This window comes from Meriones unguiculatus, chromosome 18 (assembly GCF_030254825.1).
Source record: "Meriones unguiculatus strain TT.TT164.6M chromosome 18, Bangor_MerUng_6.1, whole genome shotgun sequence".
Taxonomy (NCBI): domain Eukaryota; kingdom Metazoa; phylum Chordata; class Mammalia; order Rodentia; family Muridae; genus Meriones; species Meriones unguiculatus.
Window position 1 is genome coordinate 25,469,965 of NC_083365.1, and position 22,194 is coordinate 25,492,158.

Consider the following 22,194-nt stretch of genomic DNA (forward strand, 5'->3'; position numbering starts at 1 on the left):
CCAGAGAGAGAATTATAAGAAAAGGGTTGATAGGCAACCATCCCACTGAGACCCTCAGAATCAACACCCCACACCAAACTTGACCCATCCTGGACATACTAATCAAGAAAGTATGTCTACAGTAGAACTCTGATGCCGTGCCAACCCCTAGGCTCGTAAAACAAGGAGAGAGCAAAGAGAAACCAACAGAAGATGCCCATTGATGTCAAATATTGTCAGGATTCCTTACTTAAGGTTGTTGAAGTTCAAAGCATTAGAAAAGTGACATAAAAAAAGACAAAGAGGAACAAGCTAATCTAAGAAGTTTTTGCACAGCAAAGGAAACAACCTACAGAATTAAGAGACCGTATCTGAAAGTTAACTATCTAGCAAGGAATTAACATGCAGAATGTATAAGAAACCTTGCAAGTGTAGCAAAAATAAAAACAACAATAAGGGCTAGAGAGATGTCTCAGTGGTTAAGAACACTGACTGTTCGTCTAAGGACCCAGGTTCAATTCCCAGCACCTAAACTGCCAATCATAGCCATCTGTAACTCTATTTCTATGAGACTCTGACAATCTTTTCTGGCATCTTTGGGCACTAGGCATGTAAGCAGTATACAGACAAACATGCAGGCAAAACACTAACACACATAAAGTAGAATATTTTCAAAATACATAAACTAAGTTGGGCATGGTGGCACATGTCTTTAGTCCCAGCAACTCTGAAGGCAGATAGGCAAATCTCTGTGAGTTAGAGGCCAATCTGATCTATATAATGAGTTTCAGGGCAGCCTAGAGCTATGTAGAGAAACCTTGTCTAAAATAGGTAGATAGATAGATAGATAGATAGATAGATAGATAGATAGATAGATAGATAAACAAATTAAAGATTACTAATCTTTAAAAAAAGAACATTAAAAACTAAAATGTAATATAACATTTCAGTTAGAATGCTGTCATCAAAAAGACAAAACAATAACAAATGCTCACAGTGGACAAAGCTGCTCTAAGAAAACATTCATTATTAAATGAAAATATCAGTATCAGGCATGAGATGATTCCCTATGCATTGTTAATCAGGGAGATATCAGAAGCCTACAAAACAAAATGGAATACTACCCATCAAAACTAGAATTCATTGTTGAAGGTCCCATATATTTGACTATAAGACATAAAGAAGTCAGTCTTAAACTGACTAAGAATTTTTTTTTTCCTTTGGCTGTCTTACTTAAAGATGCTGTGCATGCCAGTGGGAGATGAAGTGACTAAGGGGCTTATCCAGCACTGAGCCGTATGTTCTACAACATTGGCCTCCTAGGGAAGATTCATCACTACAACAATAGTGGCATGACGGTTATAGGGATAACCAACAATGCTCTACTTGGAATTCATGTTCTACACAAGAAAATGTGTGGCTATTGGTCAAAAGCCCACAACTGGGATAGTTGTAGGTACTAGGAAAGAATATTGTTATTTTGCTAAGTAGTCCTGTTGTCAAACCAGAGCTGTACTACTCTCAACTTTAGTGAGGGTCTTGTCTTTTGTAGTGGGCCAATAGTCAATGCAAAGCCTCATAACTGGTCAAAGTGCTAAGAATAAATGACTACGTGCTCAGCCCTTAAGGGGACTCCTGCATCAACATCCCCTACATGCTTATACATACATATGCCAAAAAGGCCCAGAGAACATTTCAGAAGAGAAGGTAGAGAGAATGTAGAGCTAAAGCATTGAGAAAATGCAATGGAATGCTGTCTTCTGTATTTGACATGACTATTGTACTCATGAATTCACAGCATCTGTGGTGACCTGCATAAGATCAAGTCAGTCAATACTGCAGCACAGATGTTAGGAGGCTCACAGCTTTCCACTGCTAGCTAGGAGATGCTGAGAGCTGAAGGCTGCTGTGGGAAGGAGAGTCTTTTTTGTCCATTGGTAATGTGGTCACTGTTAGGATGCCCATGTTTCAGCAGATGGCCCTATAGCCATAGACATCACTATCACTAACTGGGTTCAGTAAACTTTAGGGAGAAAGAAAGAAAGAAAGAAAGAAAGAAAGAAAGAAAGAAAGAAAGAAGGAAGGAAGGAAGGAAGGAAGGAAGGAAGGAAGGAAAGAAAGAAAGAAAGAAAGGAAAGAAAGAAAGAAAGGGAGAAAGAGAGAAAGGAAGAAAGGAGAGAGGAAGGGAAGAAAGGAAGAAGGAAGAAAAAATATAAAGAAAGATGAAGTTGAAAGAGGTCCACAGGGTGAGGAAGTGGGGTGGATATGATCAAAATACAATGTACACATCTATGAAAGTTTTGAATAATAAATTTAAGAATATTATTAAGAGTTGGGCATGGTGGCATACTCCTTTAACCCCAACACTGAAGAGGCAAAGACAGGCATACATCTGTCAGTTCAAGCAAAATTTTGCCACTCAGCAACTATCAAAAAAAAAAATTAAATTGTTTTATCAGAGTCACTGAGTTTCTACACTCCCATGTTTACTGTAGTACTATTCACAATTGCATGCTATCAAACCAACCAGGGTAAATATAATGGATGGATGAGTAAAGAAAATATGAGACACTATGAAGTCGTCTCTGTGTGTGCGAGAGAGAGAGAGAGAGAGAGAGAGAGAGAGAGAGAGAAAGAGAAAACATTATGCCACCATTAAAAAAAATGCACTTTGTCTTTTGTAACAACATATATGGAATTGGAGGTCATTATGTTAAGTGAAATAAGCCAGACACAAACTAATAAATACTACGTGATGTTGAAATAAAAAGAATAAAAAAAAAAAACTGGTCTCATCCAAGAGTGGAGTAGCATAGTAATCTCTAGAGACTAAGAAGATCAGAGGTAGAGACTCTGGAAAGAAATTAAAGGAGACCAAAGCACAGTTAGATAGATGGAGTTCATTCTGGTTATCTATAGCACAATAGGCTAACTATGGGATGTAACAGACTGTGATACTTTTCAAAGCAGCTAGAAGAATATGAAAGTTTTTAGCATGCAGAAATGATTAATATTCGATGACATGAAAGTGGGGGTTTTTTTGTCCTGATTTGACCATCACACATTGTAGATATATATTAAATCACAGTACTGATACCCATAAAGATGTGCAAGTGTTATGCCTTAATTTAAAGAACAGAGCTTGGTGACTTAAGACAGTCAACAAGGGACAGACACAGAACCTGCCTCCAGGCCACATCCTGAGTTAGCTCAGTTCCTACAGTTCCTTTTGTTTCTTCTGGGATTAAAAAAGAAGAAGAAGAAGAAAGAAAAGAAAGGAAAGGAAAGGAAAGGAAAGGAAAGGAAAGGAAAGGAAAGGAAAGGAAAGGAAAGGAAAGGAAAGGAAAGGAAAGGAGAAGAGGAGACAAGAGAAGAGAGAAGAGAAGAGAAGAGAAGAGAAGAGAAGAGAAGAGAAGAGAAGAGAAGAGAAGAGAAGAGAAGAGAAGAGAAGAGAAGAGAGGAGAAGAGAAGAGCCAAAAACAAACAAAAAACTCAGAAGTAATGAGATTCTTTCACCCTTGGAGATGTTTGAATGAGATGAAGGCATGAGGTTTGCCTCATAGACCTTTGAACAGCTGGTGGTTTGTGTGAACATTCTTTCTGTTCCAGGACTGTGGCTTGTCTCTGGACACTTTGGCTTATAATCACAAAGGAGACACTTGCTGGGTCAAAGGGAGGGAACTACAGTTTCACTATTAAAAAAAAAAATTCTGCGAAAGTACTCTCCAAATTAAGAACTTTTCATTTGGAGACTGACTCTCCATCTCCCAGGGAGAGTGTGGTATATGGCAGCATAAAGCAAACACTCTTATTTGAGGGTCTGTTATGTTGATTACTTACGGTCATCCGCAGTCCCAAGACATTACATGGAAAAGTCAGGAACTAAGATATTCGTTTGTTGTTGTTGTTTTTTTTTTTTAAATTGCTGCAGCATATTTTTATAACTCCTCTTTTGTTAGCATTATCACCTTTTTGCAGTGTTTAATTTATGAATTAATCTTTACCATCAGTAAGTGAGTAGAGGAAAAAGCATACCAAACAGAGTTCGGTATTGTCCACGGACTCAGACATCCACCGTGCATCTTGGAATGTGTCCTCTGGCTAAGGGGCTTACTTTATAGCTTTGCTCTCTATTGGTGTGGGAGTGAGCGTACTGGATTAGAATGCAGCTCAAGACTGTGCTAAATGTGTTCAGGGAGACTGGAGAGAAATGGGAAGAATGCAAGACGCTTAAATGCATTGAAACCAGAAATTACTTTCAAGCATATTCTTCAATATTCCTGTGAAAGCTGTTAAGATAAGAGAAGGGAATTCTCAGAAGGAGTAATCATAGGTTGTTAATTACTCCTCGTGTGAGAATTGAATTTGCTGAAGAGGAAAGCCTTGGCAATTATGAGGTCAAGGGGCCCATCCCCTATCTGCCTGCCCCTCTGTCAAACAGAGATAAAAAGTCTCCCTGAGTTCTCTTAGTCATGGGAAACTTCAGCACAAGCACTTCCTGGCCCACAGACAGGTTGTCGGTCAGTGAAGTTTGGAAATAGGAGGCTTAGAAGGCTTTATCAGCCCTTGTGCCCAGTTAAATTCAGAATCCAGCTTCTCAAGGCTTGCAAACATATTTCCTGGTAGGGATGGTGACCAGCAGTAAGACTTGGGACTAGGTACTCTCTGCCTAGGTCAGTTCAGGAGCTTAGCTTGTTCTGGCTACCTCTGAGTGACTACCACCGAGCGTTACAGGGTTGAGCCTCTGAGGAACTGGGCTGAGACCACCAATGGCTCATTTTGAACTCCCATCCTATTTTCTGTTTGTTCTTCTTAGATCAGAATGGTGGAAGAGTTACTTTTTCATTTGATTACTTCAAAGACTTTCAAATTTTGGCAAAATATCTGCCCACGAGTAATGAGATACTCTGAGCTAGCAGATTAATTTATATTGCTTTCCAAAGAGTGCCTCCATAGGCAGATCAGGCCAAACAGAAATCCAAGGAGTGGAGGTTTCTGATTTAACTAGTTGGTCAGTACAGAACTGTGGAATTGGCCCCCTCAAAGGAAATCACCCCAATCCCCTGCCGACAGGACATCTCTTTTCAGAACAGTGGATTTCCTGCGATTGAATCCTAGCTAGCCAAGGCTTTGCAGATCGTTTGATAATACTCTTCTTCACATCTTGAAAGTCGGTGAAAATGGGCTCTGGGTGGAATACGGTGGTGAATTTCAGGTATCTGTGGAGTCAAGAAAATCTCTACCTCAAAGAGGCCCCCTGTGTGTGAGACACTCAACGGCTGGAAAAGGGAGGTGATCGCCTTGAACCCACAAAGATGAAGGGCTGCAAACACCCCAAATGAGCTTTCATTTAGTAATTTGCCTCCTCTCCTCGTTTCCCCAGACCTGAGAAAGGCTTGGATAACTTAAATAGGAGCAAAGTAGTAATTACAATACCTACCCTGTAGGGTAGCCCGGTGTAGTTGGGATACAGTATGTGGTACGTGTGTGTGTGTGTGTGTGTGTGTGTGTGTGTGAGAGAGAGAGAGAGAGAGAGAGAGAGGGGGGGATTTCTTGGGCCCTTGGGCTTTTGTAGTTGCTTTGTTTACACGAAGTTAACCCGGCGGAGCTAAGAGTACCATGGCTGAAGGCAGACGAGATCATTTTAATTTCGAAAAATAAAAGTAACACACTCTCTTTGGGGTCGGGCAACCCTGCGCACAGACTTGGAAATGAAAGCGCGCGGGAGAGGAGGAGGAGGGGAGGCGGGGGGGGGGGGGGAGGCTCAGCAGCAGCGGGGAGCGCGGTCGCCAACCGAAGGGGCTCTGGAGAATTTCAGGTTCGGATTAGTGACAACTCAGAAGTCTCGCCGGCGGGTGGGGGGAGGGAAGTTTGCCAAGGTCTCTGAACTCGCTGGAGAGGGAGCAGCCTCCCCCGGCGCCGGGCGGAGCTGGGCGTACCCGGAGCCCAGGTCCAGGCCGAGTCAGCCAGCGGCGGCGCGGTCTCACCCCAGCCTCTGGCCTGACTTTGTCAGCGATCATAAAATGGGAATTGATCATTCGAGCCACCATTGATTAGGGAAGAATGCTTACTGCAGCAGCGGGGGAAAGGTTAAGAGGAAATTGACCTTCTCCGTAGGTGACATAAAGTCATTAGGTAAATGAGATATTCACACTGGAGTTTTAAAAGGTCATGCTCAATTTTTATTTGCAGCCTGAAAAGTCAAGCTGGAGCTCCCGGCTTAGGGCTGGGACTTCCACTCCTGGGGACCCCGGGCACTGACCAGAAGGAAGTCCTGCTGCGCCGGCCAGAGGCAAAAGTGGGATGTGGATTGCGATCCGGTCCTTGGCCCCAGCTTTGGACCCGGGCGCACCCACGAGTGTGGAGGGCACGTGTCTTCCCAGCTCCGGGATGCGCGCCCTGGATTCCCAGCACGCGAAGGGATTTCTGGCCTCAGCGTTCCCTTCCCGCGCCCACCGTGTCGCGCACACAGTCGAAAGTGTTTTGCTGTTGTTGTTGTCTTAAAGGAGAGAGAGAGAGAGAGAGAGAGAGAGAGAGAGAGAGAGAGATTTATGCACATATTTATCCCTCTAATTACAGGAATTAATCCTCTTATGACTAAAAAGGTAACGTGGAAGGACATCCTTTTGATGTGAAAAAAAAAAGCACCATTTGTGATTCACATTCAGACTGATTAAGGAATAATTGTTGTTAAACGCTTTGCAAGGGGAAAGTGTTTAATTGAGGGGCATTCGTAATTTTACGGCTTAGTGCAAAATTAAACGTAATTAAAAACTCAGAAATTCCAACTGATTTTCCAATTATTTTTATTGTCTGGGCTAATTGTTACACAAGGGTATCACTTCTCCCTAAAGGCATGGGGGGGGTGAGGCCATCATACCTTGTCCAAATATTCTCCGATCGGCGACTCCAGCATCCAGAAAGACCCCTCCTGGGCTGCCCCTCACCTCCCCAACCCCCGCCAGGGGTCCCGGGAGGCACCCCGCCCTCCCCACGGCAATTAAGCGTCGCCGCCGCTCTCCCCTTGCTCCGAGTTCCGCCAACACCTTCCGACACCTTCCGATGTGAGAAAGCGATGGCAGTTCTCTTCTGCAGATCATTACGGCAAACCTGGAGGTAGCTGGAGAAGGCCGATGAATTTCTTCAAGTAACACTTGTCATACATAGACGAGAGATTAAAAAAAAAAAAGCAACTGAGTAAACACAGCTCTCGGGGGTGGGGGTGGGGGCGATCCCTCCACACCCTTGCCGTTGAGAGTGGGGTGGGAGGAGGTGACGCACAAACCTGGACTCCCAAGATGTTCGGACCCTCCGCCGCGCTTCGACCCACAGAGGCAAGCAGCAAACTTTCTTTTGCCTTGCACTTTATTTATTTATTTATTTATTTATTTATTTGTGTGAGGCAGGAATGCGCATGGAAATCCTTGGGTGCCCCCCCCCATAAACACCCACACACACCTAACATTTTTAAATGCTGGGGTTGACGGCACCGAGCCAATCCGTGTGTCGCTTCCCGGAATGTCCAGACAAGACCTACTCAAATACATGAAAAGAATCATGAAAAGTGATTCAGGTTTCCAAAAACCAACAGCACGTACTTAACAGCTAGTGCAGGAGTGTCCTGTCTTTTATTTTATTTATTTATTTATTTTTAAACCAGACTCTGCTAGAATCCTGGGGGTGAGGCGTGTGTGTGTGTGTGTGTGTGTGTGAAAAGCGTAAGATTAGGCGGAATGTGAATTTATAAATTTCAATTAGTCTAGACTAATTGTACAGAGCAATGGAATGTGTGCGTTTCGGTGAGAGAGTTTAATTTCTTTGGGGTTTTTAGGATAGAGACAATCGGATTCACCCTATCTGCCTTCCTGATGCCCCACCCCATAAGATAAACGAGTGCCTCTGATCTGACACGCTGCGTGAAAATGGGTAGAATTAAAACTGTCAGTTCTGCTTGCAACCTGTGTCTTTCGATGGAGTTCAAAAGCTTTTAAAGGTAAAACGTGCGATCACTTATCTGTGTTATTTCCTCTTCCTCCAATCGCAGCTTTTAAGTGGAAAAAAAAAAAGAAGAAGAGGTATTTTTTTACTCCTACATTCATTTTTCTCGGAAGACTTCAATCTCCCAGGTAATTTGGTGGTGGGCCCTGATGCCCGGACATGGCAGAGTCTGGTTTACCTAGGGGTGACCAGGACGGTAGGCTGCAATCGGCTGTGACCCAGTTGTCTTGCCCAAGTGCGGCACCTCTACCAAGCAGCTAGGAAGTTTGCATTGTCTCAGGTCAGGGCTGTCTTGGAGAGAGGAGCTTACGCTTGCCATAGCTGGGCAAAAAGGGGGAAGTGCCTCTTCCGAGGTTAGAAATGGTGAAAAAGACGTTTAATCCGTCCTGGAAATTTAAAAAGTAAAAGAAGCAGTGCCCACTTTAGCTTAGGCAAAGATTGCAGAATCCCTTGAAGAAACTGACAGGGATTTTCCAGAGATGGGGTGGGGGGTGGGGGATCCTAGGGTGGGCATTTTATGCAAATGTGCAAATTTGAAATGTAGCACAAATCCGGGATAGTAAAAACTGACAGTTCTGACAGTATTGACAACATAAATATATGTTTGAACACCGCACTTTCAGACACTTAACCGATGAAGCAATAAAAAAAAAATTCGACAACAATATTTCAAATAATCGACATTGATGTTTTGATACATCATTTTTATCCTCGGAATCGATCTATCATCTCAGGCTGCTCAATTTTAAGTAAAAACGGGCAGCAATTATTTGCACTTTGACTAATGATGACCTCGTAACAATCTTCAATTAATTACACCCGAACTGTGCTGTCTTCCCTCAGAAGTGGGGGGGGGGAGAAATTCTTGGGGGAGTAGAGCCGATAATGGGGCCACCGTCTCTGGTCTTTTTCCTTCAATTTTTTTATCGTGTGTGTGTGTGTGTGTGTGTGTGTGTGTGTGTGTGTGTGTATGACCTGAGACTCATTTGTTGTTCAGAATACCGCACACCTGTAGCAGCCACCTTCTAGATATGTTAGGGTGTATGGGCTTATTACTATGGCAAAGTAGTGAGGAGTTCCTAACTCACCTCCGGCCACGTGTGGAGGAGTAGGTGGAAAGAAGGCATTTGCTTAAAGCGAAGATTGGAGGTTTTTCTTCAGGCTGCATGTGAGGGGAGAGGAGGGAGAAGAGGGTGAGAGGAGGGAAGCAGAAAGAGGGAAATAAGGGACGAGAGGAGGGGGCGGAGGGGGATGGAGAGAGGGAGGAAGAGGAATAGGGGGAGGGAGAGAGGGGAGAAGGGGAGAGAGAGAGAGAACGTGAGTGAACACAGCAGCCCCTTGGTGAAGCCCCAGGCCCGGTTGACCGTTCCCTCTTGGTTTCTGCCTCCTGTAACCTCCACTCACACCAATGAGTTCACAGGAACAGGGACAGGCGTGCGGCTCCGGCTTAGTAGCCCTGGCTTCCACGAGCTAGGCGGGTTAGCTCACTCTAGCCTGTGGTTTTTCGGGGGTAGGGGGGCGTCCCTGCTCCCACTTTGACACTCCTCTGCAGACTGCGCGTGTGTTTGGTGGGGGTGCTGGGAATAAATCTGGTGAACAGAGGGAGAGAAAACGGACAGGCGCTTGGGATGTAGACGGCAGTCCGGGGCAGTCCCTTGGAAAACCAGATCCCCCGAGGGCGGCCAGCCCAAGTACCATTCCTCTAACAAACAACAACAACAAAACCCTAGCTGCCCTGCTGTGCTGTCCCACCCCCGAGGAGCCTTCTCCCACCCACTCACACCGGGAGCCCGGCCTTCAGACCTCAAAGTCACACAGGCCTTGCCAGCCCGGGACTCCAGCGTTTCTTTCCAGCAAACTCCCCACGTAGAGTTTTAAGCCCGTTCGGTAAGCACCACCCGCGGCTGGCTGTGGGACTTGTCAACTCGTTTAACACCGCCGAGGTGCTCGACAAAGGGAGAAGGTGGGTGCGAGCCACGCTGGATCCAGACTGGAGAAGCCTGCGTGATCTGGGTGGCCCGACTGCCATCTAGTTGCAGGGGCTGAGGTGTTGGCCGGTGCGCGTGGGTCCTCTGTGTGCGCTGGGAAAAAAATGTAGTAAAGACTAGAAAGAGGACGGGGGTGTCGGGGTGAGGGGGGGGGGACGATAAGGACCCAGAAATAGGACCCAGAGTAGAAGTGACAAGTGAGAGAGGAAGAGGAAAAGAGAAAGGAAGCGGGGAAGGGCGCGGGAAGGAGAAACTGACAGCGCCGCGGAGCACAGAGCGTTTGGAGCCCCGCCAGATAGCGCTAGAGGGCTATTTATTGAAAGCCGTTCTTTCCGCGACACTGGGAAACAGCTAAAAACTGGAAGAAATTAGACGGGGCCAAAGCAAAAGGCAACAATTCTGCTCCGTACCACTTTTTTTTTTTTTAACTGTAGGTTGATTTGATAGTATTAGTTTCAGAGTGAAAAGTCTATAACAGAACGCCAAGGTGTGGAAAAAAAAAAAAACAACACAAAAATAAATAAATAAATAAATAAATAAAAATAAGCACAAAACAAAAGCAAAATCCAGTAAAGGGGCGCGGGAGGGGGTGTTTTCTCTGTAGACACCATCTAGAAAGGGCAAGAACCAAGGTAACAGGTAAGGAAGCGAGCAGAATTCTTTCTACTGTAACTTTTCAGTTATACTGCTGGGAAGGTCAAAAACAGTTCACAAGGATGAGAGGAGGTTTACAGAGAAGAGATGTTTTAAAAGTAATAAATGGCTCCAAGGGGTGGGGTGGGGGACAAACACGTTATTAGAAATGCCAAATAAAATATATATCAAAAATTCCAACTGTCAGCCAGCCGGAGAGGGGCAGAAGACAACCCCCTCTGCCTTTGTCCCAATAACACTAGGCGCAGGACTGTTTCTACAGGGCCACAGAATCCTTGGAGAACAATTCACAAACAGGCTGGGAAGCCTGGAGAAAGAAGGACTTCAAAACTCACCCTCCTTTAGAACCCAAAGAAAAGTAGTGCCGATAGAAAAGGAAAACCTGGGAATGGAGGTGGAGTCCAGAAAGAGAAAGGACAAATGGAGGGTGTACTTTAAGGTGCTTTTCATCTTCTTTATTTTCCTTGGCTAGGTTCACTAATTTAAGAAAATAAATTCAGTCCTTCGTAATGATACTTTACTTTTAAGTAGCAACACTGTTTTGTCAAAAAAAAAAAAAATCCTGGCATTTCACGTGTCTGGCCTACCATTTTAATGCTGAACTTTCCTTTGACCCAATGAAATCCCTCTTAAATCAAAGGAATAAGCTATCTTTCTACAAATTGAGGAACAGAACCTCCTCGACACAAACATAATCTCAGTTTTTTTTTCCTTAAATCAAAGTCTCCTTAATAAGAAATATTCCAAATCAAAACATTAACTAAAGTTACAAACAAGATTAAGGCTGGATTTACTTGCTCCAGGAGTAAAGCATCAATTGTTCTAACTGTTGTAAAGAAGACAAAAGGGATTTAAATCTGGTGATTTTAATACACAGATTAACACTTCAGGACCTCACAGTTCTGAGGAATTTGGAGTTATCTGTGCAGAGGATCTGGAAATGAAGGAGGAGGAGGGGGGTAGATTAAAAAAAAAAAAGGAAAAGAAAAAAAAAAAGAACAGCCACAAACACCACCTTCCAGGAGCCTGAACAAGTTTGGCCAAAATAAAGTTCGAGTTTATAAATGCTACTTCAAATTAACTCCCTCCCCCCCCCCCAAAGAAAGCCAATGCCGTTAGACTACAGAGCTGGGGGGGGGGCTTACATTATTCTTTTAAATCCTTAATGTTACCTATAGTAACATTCCACAAGGGATCAAAAGAAGAAAAGGAGAAATAGAAAGGCGTGCTTTTCAGAAGTCTAGGGGATGCTTCAATAAGAAAGGGGTGATTAAAAACAGACTCTTAAATTTGAGAGGCCTAATTCTCTTTCTCATCCACCCCCCCTTCAACTACCCCCCTTCACCTCCTTTTTTAATTCAATGTTCCCACCCCCCCACTCCACAGCTAAGTAGCTGATTTGGGATTGTGAAGAAATAGGTTTTACCAACCATATTTGTTCTGGGGCACTTGTAAAAGGCGGTTTGTAGAGAGTCTTTAGCCTTCCGATTGTCTTTGAATTGTTTTTACTGAAACAGATCTTTTGCAGTTAATGAGTCCCCCACACAGCTGGACAGCTCCTCACGGACACTGAGAACTCTAACCCCAAAATGACCCCAATTTGACACCGCAAGATGAAATTTTACCGCCTGTTAAAACCATTTCCAGCCCGGGCAGGAGAAGCCGACTGGTGACTGAGGTGTGCATGGCGCATCTGACCCCCATCTCTCTGTTGGTCTCTGGGGCTGCCCCACCTATTTTTCTTCACCTCCAATGCGGGGAGAGTAAATGAGTCCACAACCAGCGTGTGGAGTGCCGGACTCTGAAAACACGGCGTCCACACAGACGGGAAAGAGAGAGTGTGGAACAGCTTCTGCCAGGCTGCTAAATCAAGGATGGAGGACAGAGGCCATCCTCAACTGGATGAGCCTTCTGCTGGTTTTGTTGGTGATGTAGGCTTTTGCTACAAGTTGTTGGTGGCCACAGTCCTTTGAAGTAATCAGGAGAGATACCCTGGATAAACTCCAACTTGCTCCCCTATGGGGGAGGTACTGCGGCAGCTACAGATTTTTTAAAAAACTAACATTTAAACTAACAGTTTCACCCCTAGCGTGCAGAGTCTGAGTAACAAATCTTTCTAGTTACTAGCGAAGCAGTGTCCCCTTTTAGATCAAGTGAATCTCAAAAACCAAACAGATGTCCTTCACCGGCATGCTATTTTCCACCATCTCACACTTAACTCTGTAAGTCTCCCACGTTAAAAACGATGGGTTTTTTTCCCCCTTTGAAAAACGTCTTTAAAATGCTCTTCCTCTCTGCCCCCTACCTTAAACCGGATTGTCCTCTTGTTTGCTTTGATGCATTCGACACAATGCGTAAGAAGTTACACAGTGAAAGTGAGGAAGAGGTTCACGAGTTGCAGGAGTTTAAAAAAAAATAAAGTATAGTTCACACTCTCCTTCTTTTGTAAAACCCCAAATTACCAAGCCATTACCAAGTTAATCAAGCCATTATTTCCTTAACGGTCGCTTTAAAATATACAAATAATGAATCTGTCTGGATTTTTATTCAGGGAGAAACTTTATTACTGCTGGGGTTTTTTGTTTTTTGGGTTTTTTTTTTTTTAATGCTAGTGAAGTTTTACTAAATAAAGGCTACCGGAATGTTAAATCGCTCTATATTAATGGGGTTGGCGGGGTAGTTGTGTGGGGGGGGGGAGGGAACACGCTAAGCATGCTTAGACGAGGATGCAGAGGTTTCTCACGAAGTTGTTCTTGACAAAAGAAGCGTTTATCTCGGAAACTGGAGTTCCCTTGAAAAAGAAGCTTCCTAACTGGCGTTTACATAACCAGGACTTTTAAAATAGAAAAAAAAAAAATCCTACCGGCGCTAATAAATAGCCAGGCTTGAAGTTTAGAACAATCAGGAGTCAAAAACTGAGTGCAAACTCAGCGCGAGGCGCGCTGGACCCACAACCTGGACCCAGTGCCACCCACAACTCTGTAAAGGAGAAAAAAAAGGTCTTCGGCCAAATATTCTCTCACATCCCCTGTCTCTGTCTCTGACTCTGTGTCCCCCACCTCCCCCCCTCTCTCTCCCTGGGCGGCCACACTGAGAAGGTTTAACTACCCCTCCTTAAAATAAAATTCTGGAGAGCAGCTTTTCCTTTTCTTTTTACTCACCTCATCTGTCGACGAGTAACTCGGCATCAAACCAGGCGGGTATTTGTAACCGTGGAGTTCTTCTAGAAGGGGAAAAAAGGGGTGTGTGTGTGTGTGTGTGTGTGTGTGTGTGTGTGTGTGTGTAGGGGAAGGACCCTACTGTCCTTCGGATTCCAGACGGGTCGGCTGTTTTAGGCTTGAAGCCTGGCAGAAAGAGGGACGGAAACCCTCGGCTAGACTCTGCCCCCAGAAGCTCCCCGAGCCCGCCGTCCCCGCTTTGGCCAGTGGAGCCAAAGCCAAGCGGGCCGCAGCCCCTCTCCCAGCTCTCTCTCTCTCTCTCTCTCTCTCTCTCTCTCTCTCTCTCTCTCTCTCTCTCTCTCTCTCTCTCTCTCTCTCTCTCTCCTCTCTCCCCGTGCCTCTGCCAAGCCCCTCCACACCGGCTTTATATGTGAGGGCTGATTTCCCGCAGACATCATTGTTATGATGGCTCATTTAATCAAACTGTTTAATTGCTCTGGTAATCACTATCATCATCACAGGTGCTCAATCATTCATCATTTTTGGAGGGCTTTATTGACCTCCGGAGCTCATTCCCCAGCCCTAGGAAAACGAGGCCAAATTTCCGCAGACTCCTCTCGGAGTCTCGGCAGGCAAGGGGTCTTAACTAGCTTGGGATGCCCGGAAGCTTCAGAAGAAACCAAGAAGATATCAAAGAGGAAAAAAAAAAAAAAAAGAAAAAAAGAAAGAAAAAACACCCCTCCACTCCCCCCCCCCCGTCTCCTCTCTCCCTCCATCTCTGTCTCTGTGTCTGTCCGTCTGTCTGTCTCTCTCTCACCCACAGACACACACGCACACACACTCCACTTTACTCTTCCTAACCACTCCCATCCACCCCCGCCCCCCGCGAGAAAGTCCAGTCCAAGCCACCCGAGCTGGAGGCGCCGCTTTGCTGCGTTACAGAATGGGTTCAGAGTTGGGGAGGGAGGCCGCGGTGGAGCAGCAGTCCTTTACTCTGTGTGCGGGGTCTCTGGGCCCGGGGCTGGGAACCCAGGGCAGAGGGGTGAGAAGTTGGGGAGAGGGCGCGCTCCCCGTGCGCGGCTGGGTCGAGCAGCCAGCTGCCGGGGTGGCGGCGGGGCGAGCCCAGCCCCGCGCGCCGGGTGACCGAAGCTCCGCCCCCAGCCCTCTGCCGGGCCTGATTGACGCGCAGCCGCGGGGAAACGGCAGCTCGGAGGTAAAGCCAGCTGGAGCTGGGATTGGGCGGGACCCCGGCCAGAACGAGTTTCTATCAAAACCTTGTCTGCTATTTACCTTCCTAACCCCACTCGCCTTCCTTCTCCTTTCGGGGTGGGGGGTGGGGTGGAGGGAAGAAAGTTCCTCCTCTCGGGAGCCAGTGCCATCATCCCCATCCAGAGAAACCTGCCCGGGGTAATTAACTCGGCCCTTAGCCCTCGCTACCGCTGACCGGCCGCTGCGCCCGGGGGCAGCCACAACAAAGCTGGCCGGCTAGCTCTAGCCACTCCTCGCGAGCATCTCCTCTCCCCTCTGCTTTTTAACCTCTCTCCTCCAGATCCAAAACCCACTTTAGAGGCGCACAGCGGGCGCGCGCGCTCACACACACACACACACACACACACACTCACACACTCGCACACAGTCCGCTCCGCCGTCCCGGTAAACAACAAATAACTCGCTCTCCGCTAACTCCTACCCGACTAACTCTCACCCCACTTCCTCCCTCCAGTTTTCCGCCCAGGACCCCCTCGACTCCCGGAGGTGGTCCACAGTCTACGGGGACCTACGCTCGGAGTTCAGCTGCTCCCATCTTGTACTAGGAAAAAAAAAAAAGAAAAAAAAATGAAATGAATGTTGACAACAAGGGGCTCGGCGTCTGCACCAGAAGGAGGAAGAAAGTACCACTTTAACAACAGAGAACAACAACAAGAATAACAACAACAACAACCAAAATAATCATCATCATCATCATCTAGCCCGGCGGCGGTGCGGTCGGCCGGGCTTGCTGCTCTGCGCGCTCGGCGGCAGAACTCGGGACCTAGCCATCCGCCGGCAGGAGAGGAAGGGGACCGCGGAATTGACGCGAACAAAAGCCAGAGCGCCATGCCCAAAATCCCCAGCGCGACCCAGTTAGGCAGGAGCCAAAAGGAGTGGTGGGGAAATAAACTGGAAGTAAGTTGAAAAAACAACAACAACAACAACAAAAATCAAGAGGAGCCGAGGCTGTACCGTACAGTACTTTCCCTGTGGCTTTCTGCAGTTTTCCCTGTCTGCGCCCTCCCTGTCCTCTTCCACCTCTCTCTTCCTCCCCCCATCTCCAATCACGCGTGTTCTCTCTCTCTCTCTCTCTCTCCCTCTCTCTCCCTCTCTCTGTGCCTCCCTCCATCCCTCCCTCCCTTCCTTCCCCCTCCCTCATCCCCCCTCCCTCCTCTCTTCCTCCCCCTCCCTCGCCGTCCCCCTGGAGAAGCAGGCTCGCTGATTTGCTCCGGTCGTCCCCGCTCCAGCCTCCCCTCCCCCCCAGCGGCTCCCCCCCCACCCCCCGCCCGCCCGCCGCCGCCGCCGCCGGGGCCGTCCGACCGCACTCGCTGCATATCAGAGGCTCCGCGCCGCGCGCTCCTCCTCGCTCCAGCTCCCCGCTCCCGGGATGTGTCTCCGCCGCGCGCCGGGCTATGGCCACCGCGACTTCCGGGTTCCGTCATTCCGCTCTCCCGCCGCCGACCCGCGCCGCCAAACTGAGCCTCTACTATAAGCCCGGCTGCAGCCAACCTGCCAACACCTACTGACACTCACTCATCTCCCCGGGAGAGAGAGAGAGAGAGAGAGAGAGAGAGAGAGAGAGAGAGAGAGAGACAGAGACAGAGACAGAGACAGAGAGAGAGAGAGAGAGAGAGAGAGAGAGAGAGAGAGAAAGGGAGCGCGAGCGAGCGGGCGCGAGTGAGAGCAAGCGAGCGAGAGAGCGAGGGAGAGACAAAATACCTACCAGAGAAGGGGGGGAGGAAGTCCAATTTTTTGCAAACTATTCATTTTTTTTTCCTTGATTTTTTTCCCCCTCCTGGCTTTCTTTGAACAATACTTTAAAGAGAGAGGATCGTATTAGAGCTATTTTGGGGCAAAGCTAAGAGGGGGGGAGGGGGGAGGAAAGATTCAAGAAGCAGAAACCCCTCGTGGAGTTTTACTGGAAGAAAAAAAAAAAGCGGGTCTGAAAGATTGCTCCTCTTCATCATCATCAACCATCATTCATTCACTACCTTGACATTCCGGGCTTTGATTGACAGCTGGAGTGGCAAAAAGCCACGAAACTCGACAGTTCGGTTACATGTGGGCTGCTGACTGGCCGCTCATAACCTTCAGTTCGGGGGCTTGACAAATTTTTTTTTCTTCTTTTTCTTTTTCTTTTCTTTTTTTTTTCTTTTTCTTTTTTTCTTTTCTTTTTTTTTTTTTTTTTTTTTTTTTTTTTGGCAACTGAGAGATCAAGAAGAGAAAGAGGAGCAAAGGAGGACCGAAGAGGAGCAGGAGGGGAGGGGGAGGAGGTGGAGGAGGAGGAGGAGGAAGATCAGGAGGAGGAGGAGAAAGAAGAGGAAAAAAAAAAGAAAGAGAGAGAGAAAAAGAAGAAGAAATACCATTGAAAAAAAATTCTTCGTTTTCTTGACCGGGCTTCCCCTACCCTCCCCCCTAAAAATAACATTGGAAAATTGGGAGAAGTCTCCTTGGTTTGGAAAAAAAAGAAAAAAAAAAAAAGGACTCTTCAACCTAGCTCACTTTCTTATCCGGACTGGGACATTAAATATACGACACTTCCAGGAGTTTATTGGAGCGCAGACTGATGGCGCAAAGGGTAGGTTTAAATCTCCAACACTTACCTCGATATAAATCCTCTCCTACAGGGCCCTGCCCGGAGCCTCCTCTCCCTCCGAGCCGGCTGCTGCCGCTGCTGCTGCTCCTTTGGTGATGGCGGCCAGTCTTTAAAATAATAATAATATAAGAATAATAGTAGCAAAATTATTCACCGGCTTCTTTTCACACCCCCCCCGTGCTTCTGCGTGTGTGTGTGTGTGTGTGTGTGTGTGTGTGTGCGTGCGTGTGTGCGTGTCTGGGCGCGCGTGTCCCAGCGCTGTTGCGAGCGGGCGGGCGGGCAGCGAGTGCATGCGAGTGGAGTGGAGTGTGTGTGTGTGTGTGTGTGTGTGCGCGTGTGTGCGTGTGTGCGTGTGCGCGCGCGTGTGTGCGGTGTGCGTGTGTGGACGTGTGTACAATTGTTACCCGCTTTCGCCTGGCTCCAGCTTTTTTTTTTCTCCCCCATCCCAACCCCCCCGGCGGCTTCTCCTCCTGCCGCCGCCGCTGCGCCCCTTTCCGCCGCTTGCTTGCGCAGCTCCGGGCGGGCGCGGGCTGCGGAGGAGCCGCCGCCGCCGGGGCCGCGCCGCCTAGACTAGCCTGGGCCGCTTGTTTTGTCTCTGAAATTGACAAGGACGCGGGGAACCCGCTGCTAGATAATGTTTCTGGTAACTTTTACGCTATTCCTCTCCACCCTCTGCTCCCAGCCCCCCGGGGAGGCACCGGTCCCAGCTTCCCCCTGCACTTTGGCTTTCTCGGCCTGATTTTTTTTTTTTCTTCTTCTTCTTCTTTTGCTCCCTTCTCGTTATTTTGTTTCATTTCGCCCTTTGATTTATTGGATCTCCTGGAGGAGGCGAAGGGAGGGGGCTAGGGGTGGGATCCCGGGTTTTCCTCGGCTTCTCCCTGGGTTGGCTCGCAGGGGTTCTTGCAGCCTCCGGCGGGAGCCGGGCCTCCCGGCGTCCCCGGCCTCTCCGCCTTCACCTCCCTTCTCTGGATGCCGGTCCTCAGCTCAGACTTTTTCCATTTACAACGTTACAGACCTCCTCTCCCAACTTTCAGCTGCGTGGTTTCTGCTGGTTTGGTTTGTAGTGTGTTCAACTTGTGCAGGGTACTTTTTCTTCTTTCTGACTTTGTTTTTATTTCTCTCTCTCTCTCTCTCTCTCTCTCTCTCTCCTCTCTCTCTTTTGCTCTCTTGCTCTCCCCCCCCAACCCTCGGTCTTACTCCCTCTCCCCCTCATCTCTACCCCATTCCCTCTCCTCTGGTCCCTCTCTTCTCCGCTCCGGGTTTCTTCGCCTTCCTGCCCCTGCCCTCCTGGGTTTCCCTCTTACTCTCTGTGCCACCGTCCCCCCCACCCCCACCCCCCTGTGCCGGGCTCTGACAGTACGATGAGCTGCCCCATTACGGCGGGATGGACGGAGTAGGGGTTCCCGCTTCCATGTACGGAGACCCTCACGCGCCGCGGCCGATCCCCCCGGTTCACCACCTCAACCACGGGCCGCCACTCCACGCCACGCAGCACTACGGCGCGCACGCCCCGCACCCCAATGTCATGCCTGCCAGCATGGGATCTGCTGTCAACGACGCCTTGAAGAGAGACAAGGACGCGATCTACGGGTAAACCGACCCCCGGACCCAGCTTACTGTGTGTGAGTGTGCGTGAGTGCGTGTGTTTGTCTTTGGTGGTGGTGGTGGTGGGGTGGACAGGGAGGCTAAGTGGGGGCTTAATTCTGCACGGGCTTGGGGGGGAGGTTGCTGCTTGCAATAGAGAGAGACAGAGAGGAAGCTCTTTGGGCCGCTTGAGCGAAAGACCAGAAGACAGAACCTTCCCTACTCCCTCGGTTCGGCCTCTCCAGACCCCACAGTCCTGGATGAGGACTGAGTCCTCAGATTTTGCTGGCCCGGCCTTCTCCCCAAGGACAAGATTCCTGGCCAAAAGACGCACGGCTGGTTGTCTCAGGCTGCCTAGCAGAGGCCTGGACTAAGAGGAAAGTTTTCTGCAGCCGAGGAGAAACTTCCAGTTCCCTTTCCTTTCTTCCTTTCTCCCACTCTTTCTTTCTTTCTCTTCCTCCCCTCCCCTTTCGGCTTCCTAGCGAAGGCCTGGGAGTCACTAAACGCAGCTTGAGCTGGAATCAGGGCAGCTTCTGTCGGCCAGGAAGTCCTAATCACTCACTTCTTAATTCTCTGTAAATAAAGGGGGCAGAGCTTGAAGTGCAGCCGGGTGGAAGAGACTGCCGCCTGCACACGGCCGTTCTCGGGGGGTGGGAGCCAGGGAAATGGCTGGAAATTATTTCATATTCGCGGAGCTCGGGGAGGGGTGGCCGAGCACGGTCCCAAGCCTGTACTACCCGGGCTCTTCCGGCCGAGGGTAGGTGGGGAAGGCGGCGGGATGCCGAGGGGAGGGGACAGTGGGTAAACAGCAACTGAGCCTAAAGCCTGAGGCCTCAAGCATCCCGAGGTGTAGAGCGAGCCGCCCGGAGGAACACAAAGGGCGAATGCGCCCGGCACGCACTCTTCCAAGTTTGGAAACGCCGTTTATTTATGCTGGTGCGCGGCAAAGCCGGGGGGGGAAAAATGTGGTCTTTGGAAGGAAGCTCTTTCTTGGTTTAACATACTTATTATTTGGGCCCTACCCCTGGTGCTTTACTGGAAACAGAGCAAACAACGTCTCTAGAGCGAAGGGTGGTGGAGAGATGAGAACACTTTCTCAAAACTAGGAAATGTCACTCTTTGGTGGACCTAGGTGAAGCCCTCGGCCTTGCTTGAAATGCCCGTTAGATCTATTCGGGTTGGGGGCCGTGGAGAGGGGAGGGAATCCAATAGCGTTCCCCGTCCTGGGTTGGTGGCAGGCGCCTCTGAAGTGAGGAGTGGGGTCAGGGTCTACTCCGAGCTCTAAAAATTGTCCGGGCTTCTTGGTTATTTCATTACGCCCCAAATGAGTATGTGTCAGACTTGGAGGGCCCGGGAGTGGTGGGGTGGGGGGTTTCCCGGAGCTGATCAGAAAAGACCTGTGAACCGAGGGGGGAAAAAAGCCAGGCTGTTTCCCTTTCTGTTTGTGGCCCAGGCTTGGCTGACTGAGGGTGCAGTGTGTTGCGTGCCTGCTGTGGTTAAAGAAGAAATGCAAACCCTCGAAACTTGTTGATTACAGTTCTCCCTCCTTCCCCTCTGCACCCCGTCTCCGTGCGTGTGTCTCTGCGTGGCGCTGCCCGTTAGGCACCCGTTGTTTCCTCTGTTAGCGCTGGTCTTTGAGAAGTGCGAGCTGGCGACCTGCACTCCCCGGGAACCCGGAGTGGCCGGCGGAGACGTCTGTTCCTCCGACTCCTTCAACGAGGACATCGCGGTCTTCGCCAAGCAGGTCCAACCTTCTCGACCGGCTCGCCCCCACCTCCATCACACACACACACACACACACACACACACACACACACACCCTCCCCAACCCCCAGCGGCCCTTCACTCTCCCTCCCCTCTCCTCCAAGCTTGACTTGAAAGAGGAGGAAAAGGCTAGACACCCGATCTGCTCCTCTGGCCCACTCGGCGCTCGGCGCCTCCTCCCCATCCCTCAGCCTGGAGGCGAATTGGAAACGGAGATAAATATGGGTGTTTGTTTTTCCCCCCAGCCAGGAATACAGGGGCTCGACCCTCGAATTAAAGTTGACCTGCTCCTAATCTGGGGCTTGGCCTTTTCCCCCGCCTGCAGCTACTTGAACAAGAACTGGGGAGAAGGGCTGGGAGGGACCCCGAGAGTGCCCTCGGGCACCAGGTGCAGGGGGTGGTGGGAGCCGGGCTCTGGCCTGGGTGCAGAGGCGGGTGCTGAGGTCTGACAGCCGCCTTAACCTACCCCGCTACCACTGGAGTAGGACACCGCCCACCCCGCCGGGTCAGGACCTGAAGGCCCTGCTGTTTCTCTACCGGCCCCCCTCACTTCAGACACCGATATGGTTCTTGGATTTTATCAAAGCCCCCTGCCCTCTCCTCTGCCCCTGCCCTTCCAGGGTACCGGGGTCCCACAGTCCAGATCAGTCGCCGACAGGATTTTTTTTTCTTCTTCTTCTTCTTCTTTTTAAATGAACCGAAGACTCAATTCTGACTTTCTCTGCTTCCCATAGGTTCGTGCCGAAAAGCCTCTTTTTTCCTCAAACCCAGAGCTGGATAATTTGGTAAGGCTCGCTGTTGTGTTTGTTTTTTGTTTTTGTTTTTTTTCCTCTTCTCTGCCTCGGGCCAGATCCCAAGCTCAGCCTCACCCATTTGCTCCTGGAGCTCCAGGGAATTCCAGCAGAGCCCTCCTAGGGGAAACGGGGGGGGGACCTATTTCGAGCCCCTAAGGTGGTGGGTGCGAGCCGGGGGAGGTAGGGACCTTAGGGGATGAGGAGCCCACCGAGGAAGTAGCGGGCGCCGTGGCGCCTAGCCGGTAGAGATGCTTCTCAGGTCTCGGCCTCGGGAGTAGGCGGCTAAAAGGGAGTGATTTCCTCTGCGGGCAGGGGCCAGCGCTCAAGTCCCAAGCTGCTGCCCTTAAGGAAATAACAGCTCGGGCGGACTAGGGCTGGCTGCGAGTGGGTTGGGGGTGAGGGGCTCTCCGGGCGCAGGCCACTTTTGG

At 49.0% G+C, this 22,194-nt stretch overlaps 1 protein-coding gene and 1 long non-coding RNA gene across 12 annotated transcripts in view; one reads left to right on the forward strand and one right to left on the reverse strand.

Moving 5' to 3' along the window:
* Window positions 1–6,768: 6,768 nt before the first annotated feature.
* Window positions 6,769–17,115, reverse strand: LOC110549438 (uncharacterized). Of its 5 annotated transcripts, XR_009587420.1 has the most exons (7): window positions 16,354–17,115; window positions 13,781–13,842; window positions 9,781–10,058; window positions 9,382–9,566; window positions 9,066–9,139; window positions 8,156–8,363; window positions 6,769–8,023 (listed from the first exon to the last, which is right to left on the reverse strand). It is a non-coding gene; the product is annotated as an uncharacterized LOC110549438 (long non-coding RNA). The 5 variants fall into 5 exon arrangements; XR_009587421.1 differs by lacking the exon at window positions 8,156–8,363 and having other exon boundaries at window positions 16,752–17,115; XR_009587419.1 differs by lacking the exon at window positions 8,156–8,363 and having other exon boundaries at window positions 6,769–7,512.
* Meis2 (Meis homeobox 2) overlaps window positions 14,550–22,194 on the forward strand; it is a 203,288-nt gene continuing 195,643 nt past the window's right edge. Inside the window, exons 1-5 of one of the 7 annotated variants that reach the window (XM_060371782.1) lie at window positions 14,550–14,990; window positions 15,501–15,943; window positions 18,982–19,214; window positions 20,811–20,952; window positions 21,707–21,757. In XM_060371782.1, coding sequence (XP_060227765.1) covers window positions 15,875–15,943; window positions 18,982–19,214; window positions 20,811–20,952; window positions 21,707–21,757 — 495 coding nt within the window. In that variant the 5' untranslated portion in view covers window positions 14,550–14,990; window positions 15,501–15,874. Of the gene's footprint in view, window positions 14,991–15,036; window positions 15,185–15,500; window positions 15,944–17,299; window positions 17,607–17,654; window positions 18,268–18,981; window positions 19,215–20,810; window positions 20,953–21,706; window positions 21,758–22,194 lie in introns of those variants that run through there. The other 6 variants (XM_060371780.1, XM_060371781.1, XM_021638622.2 and 3 more) reach the window with 6 other exon arrangements.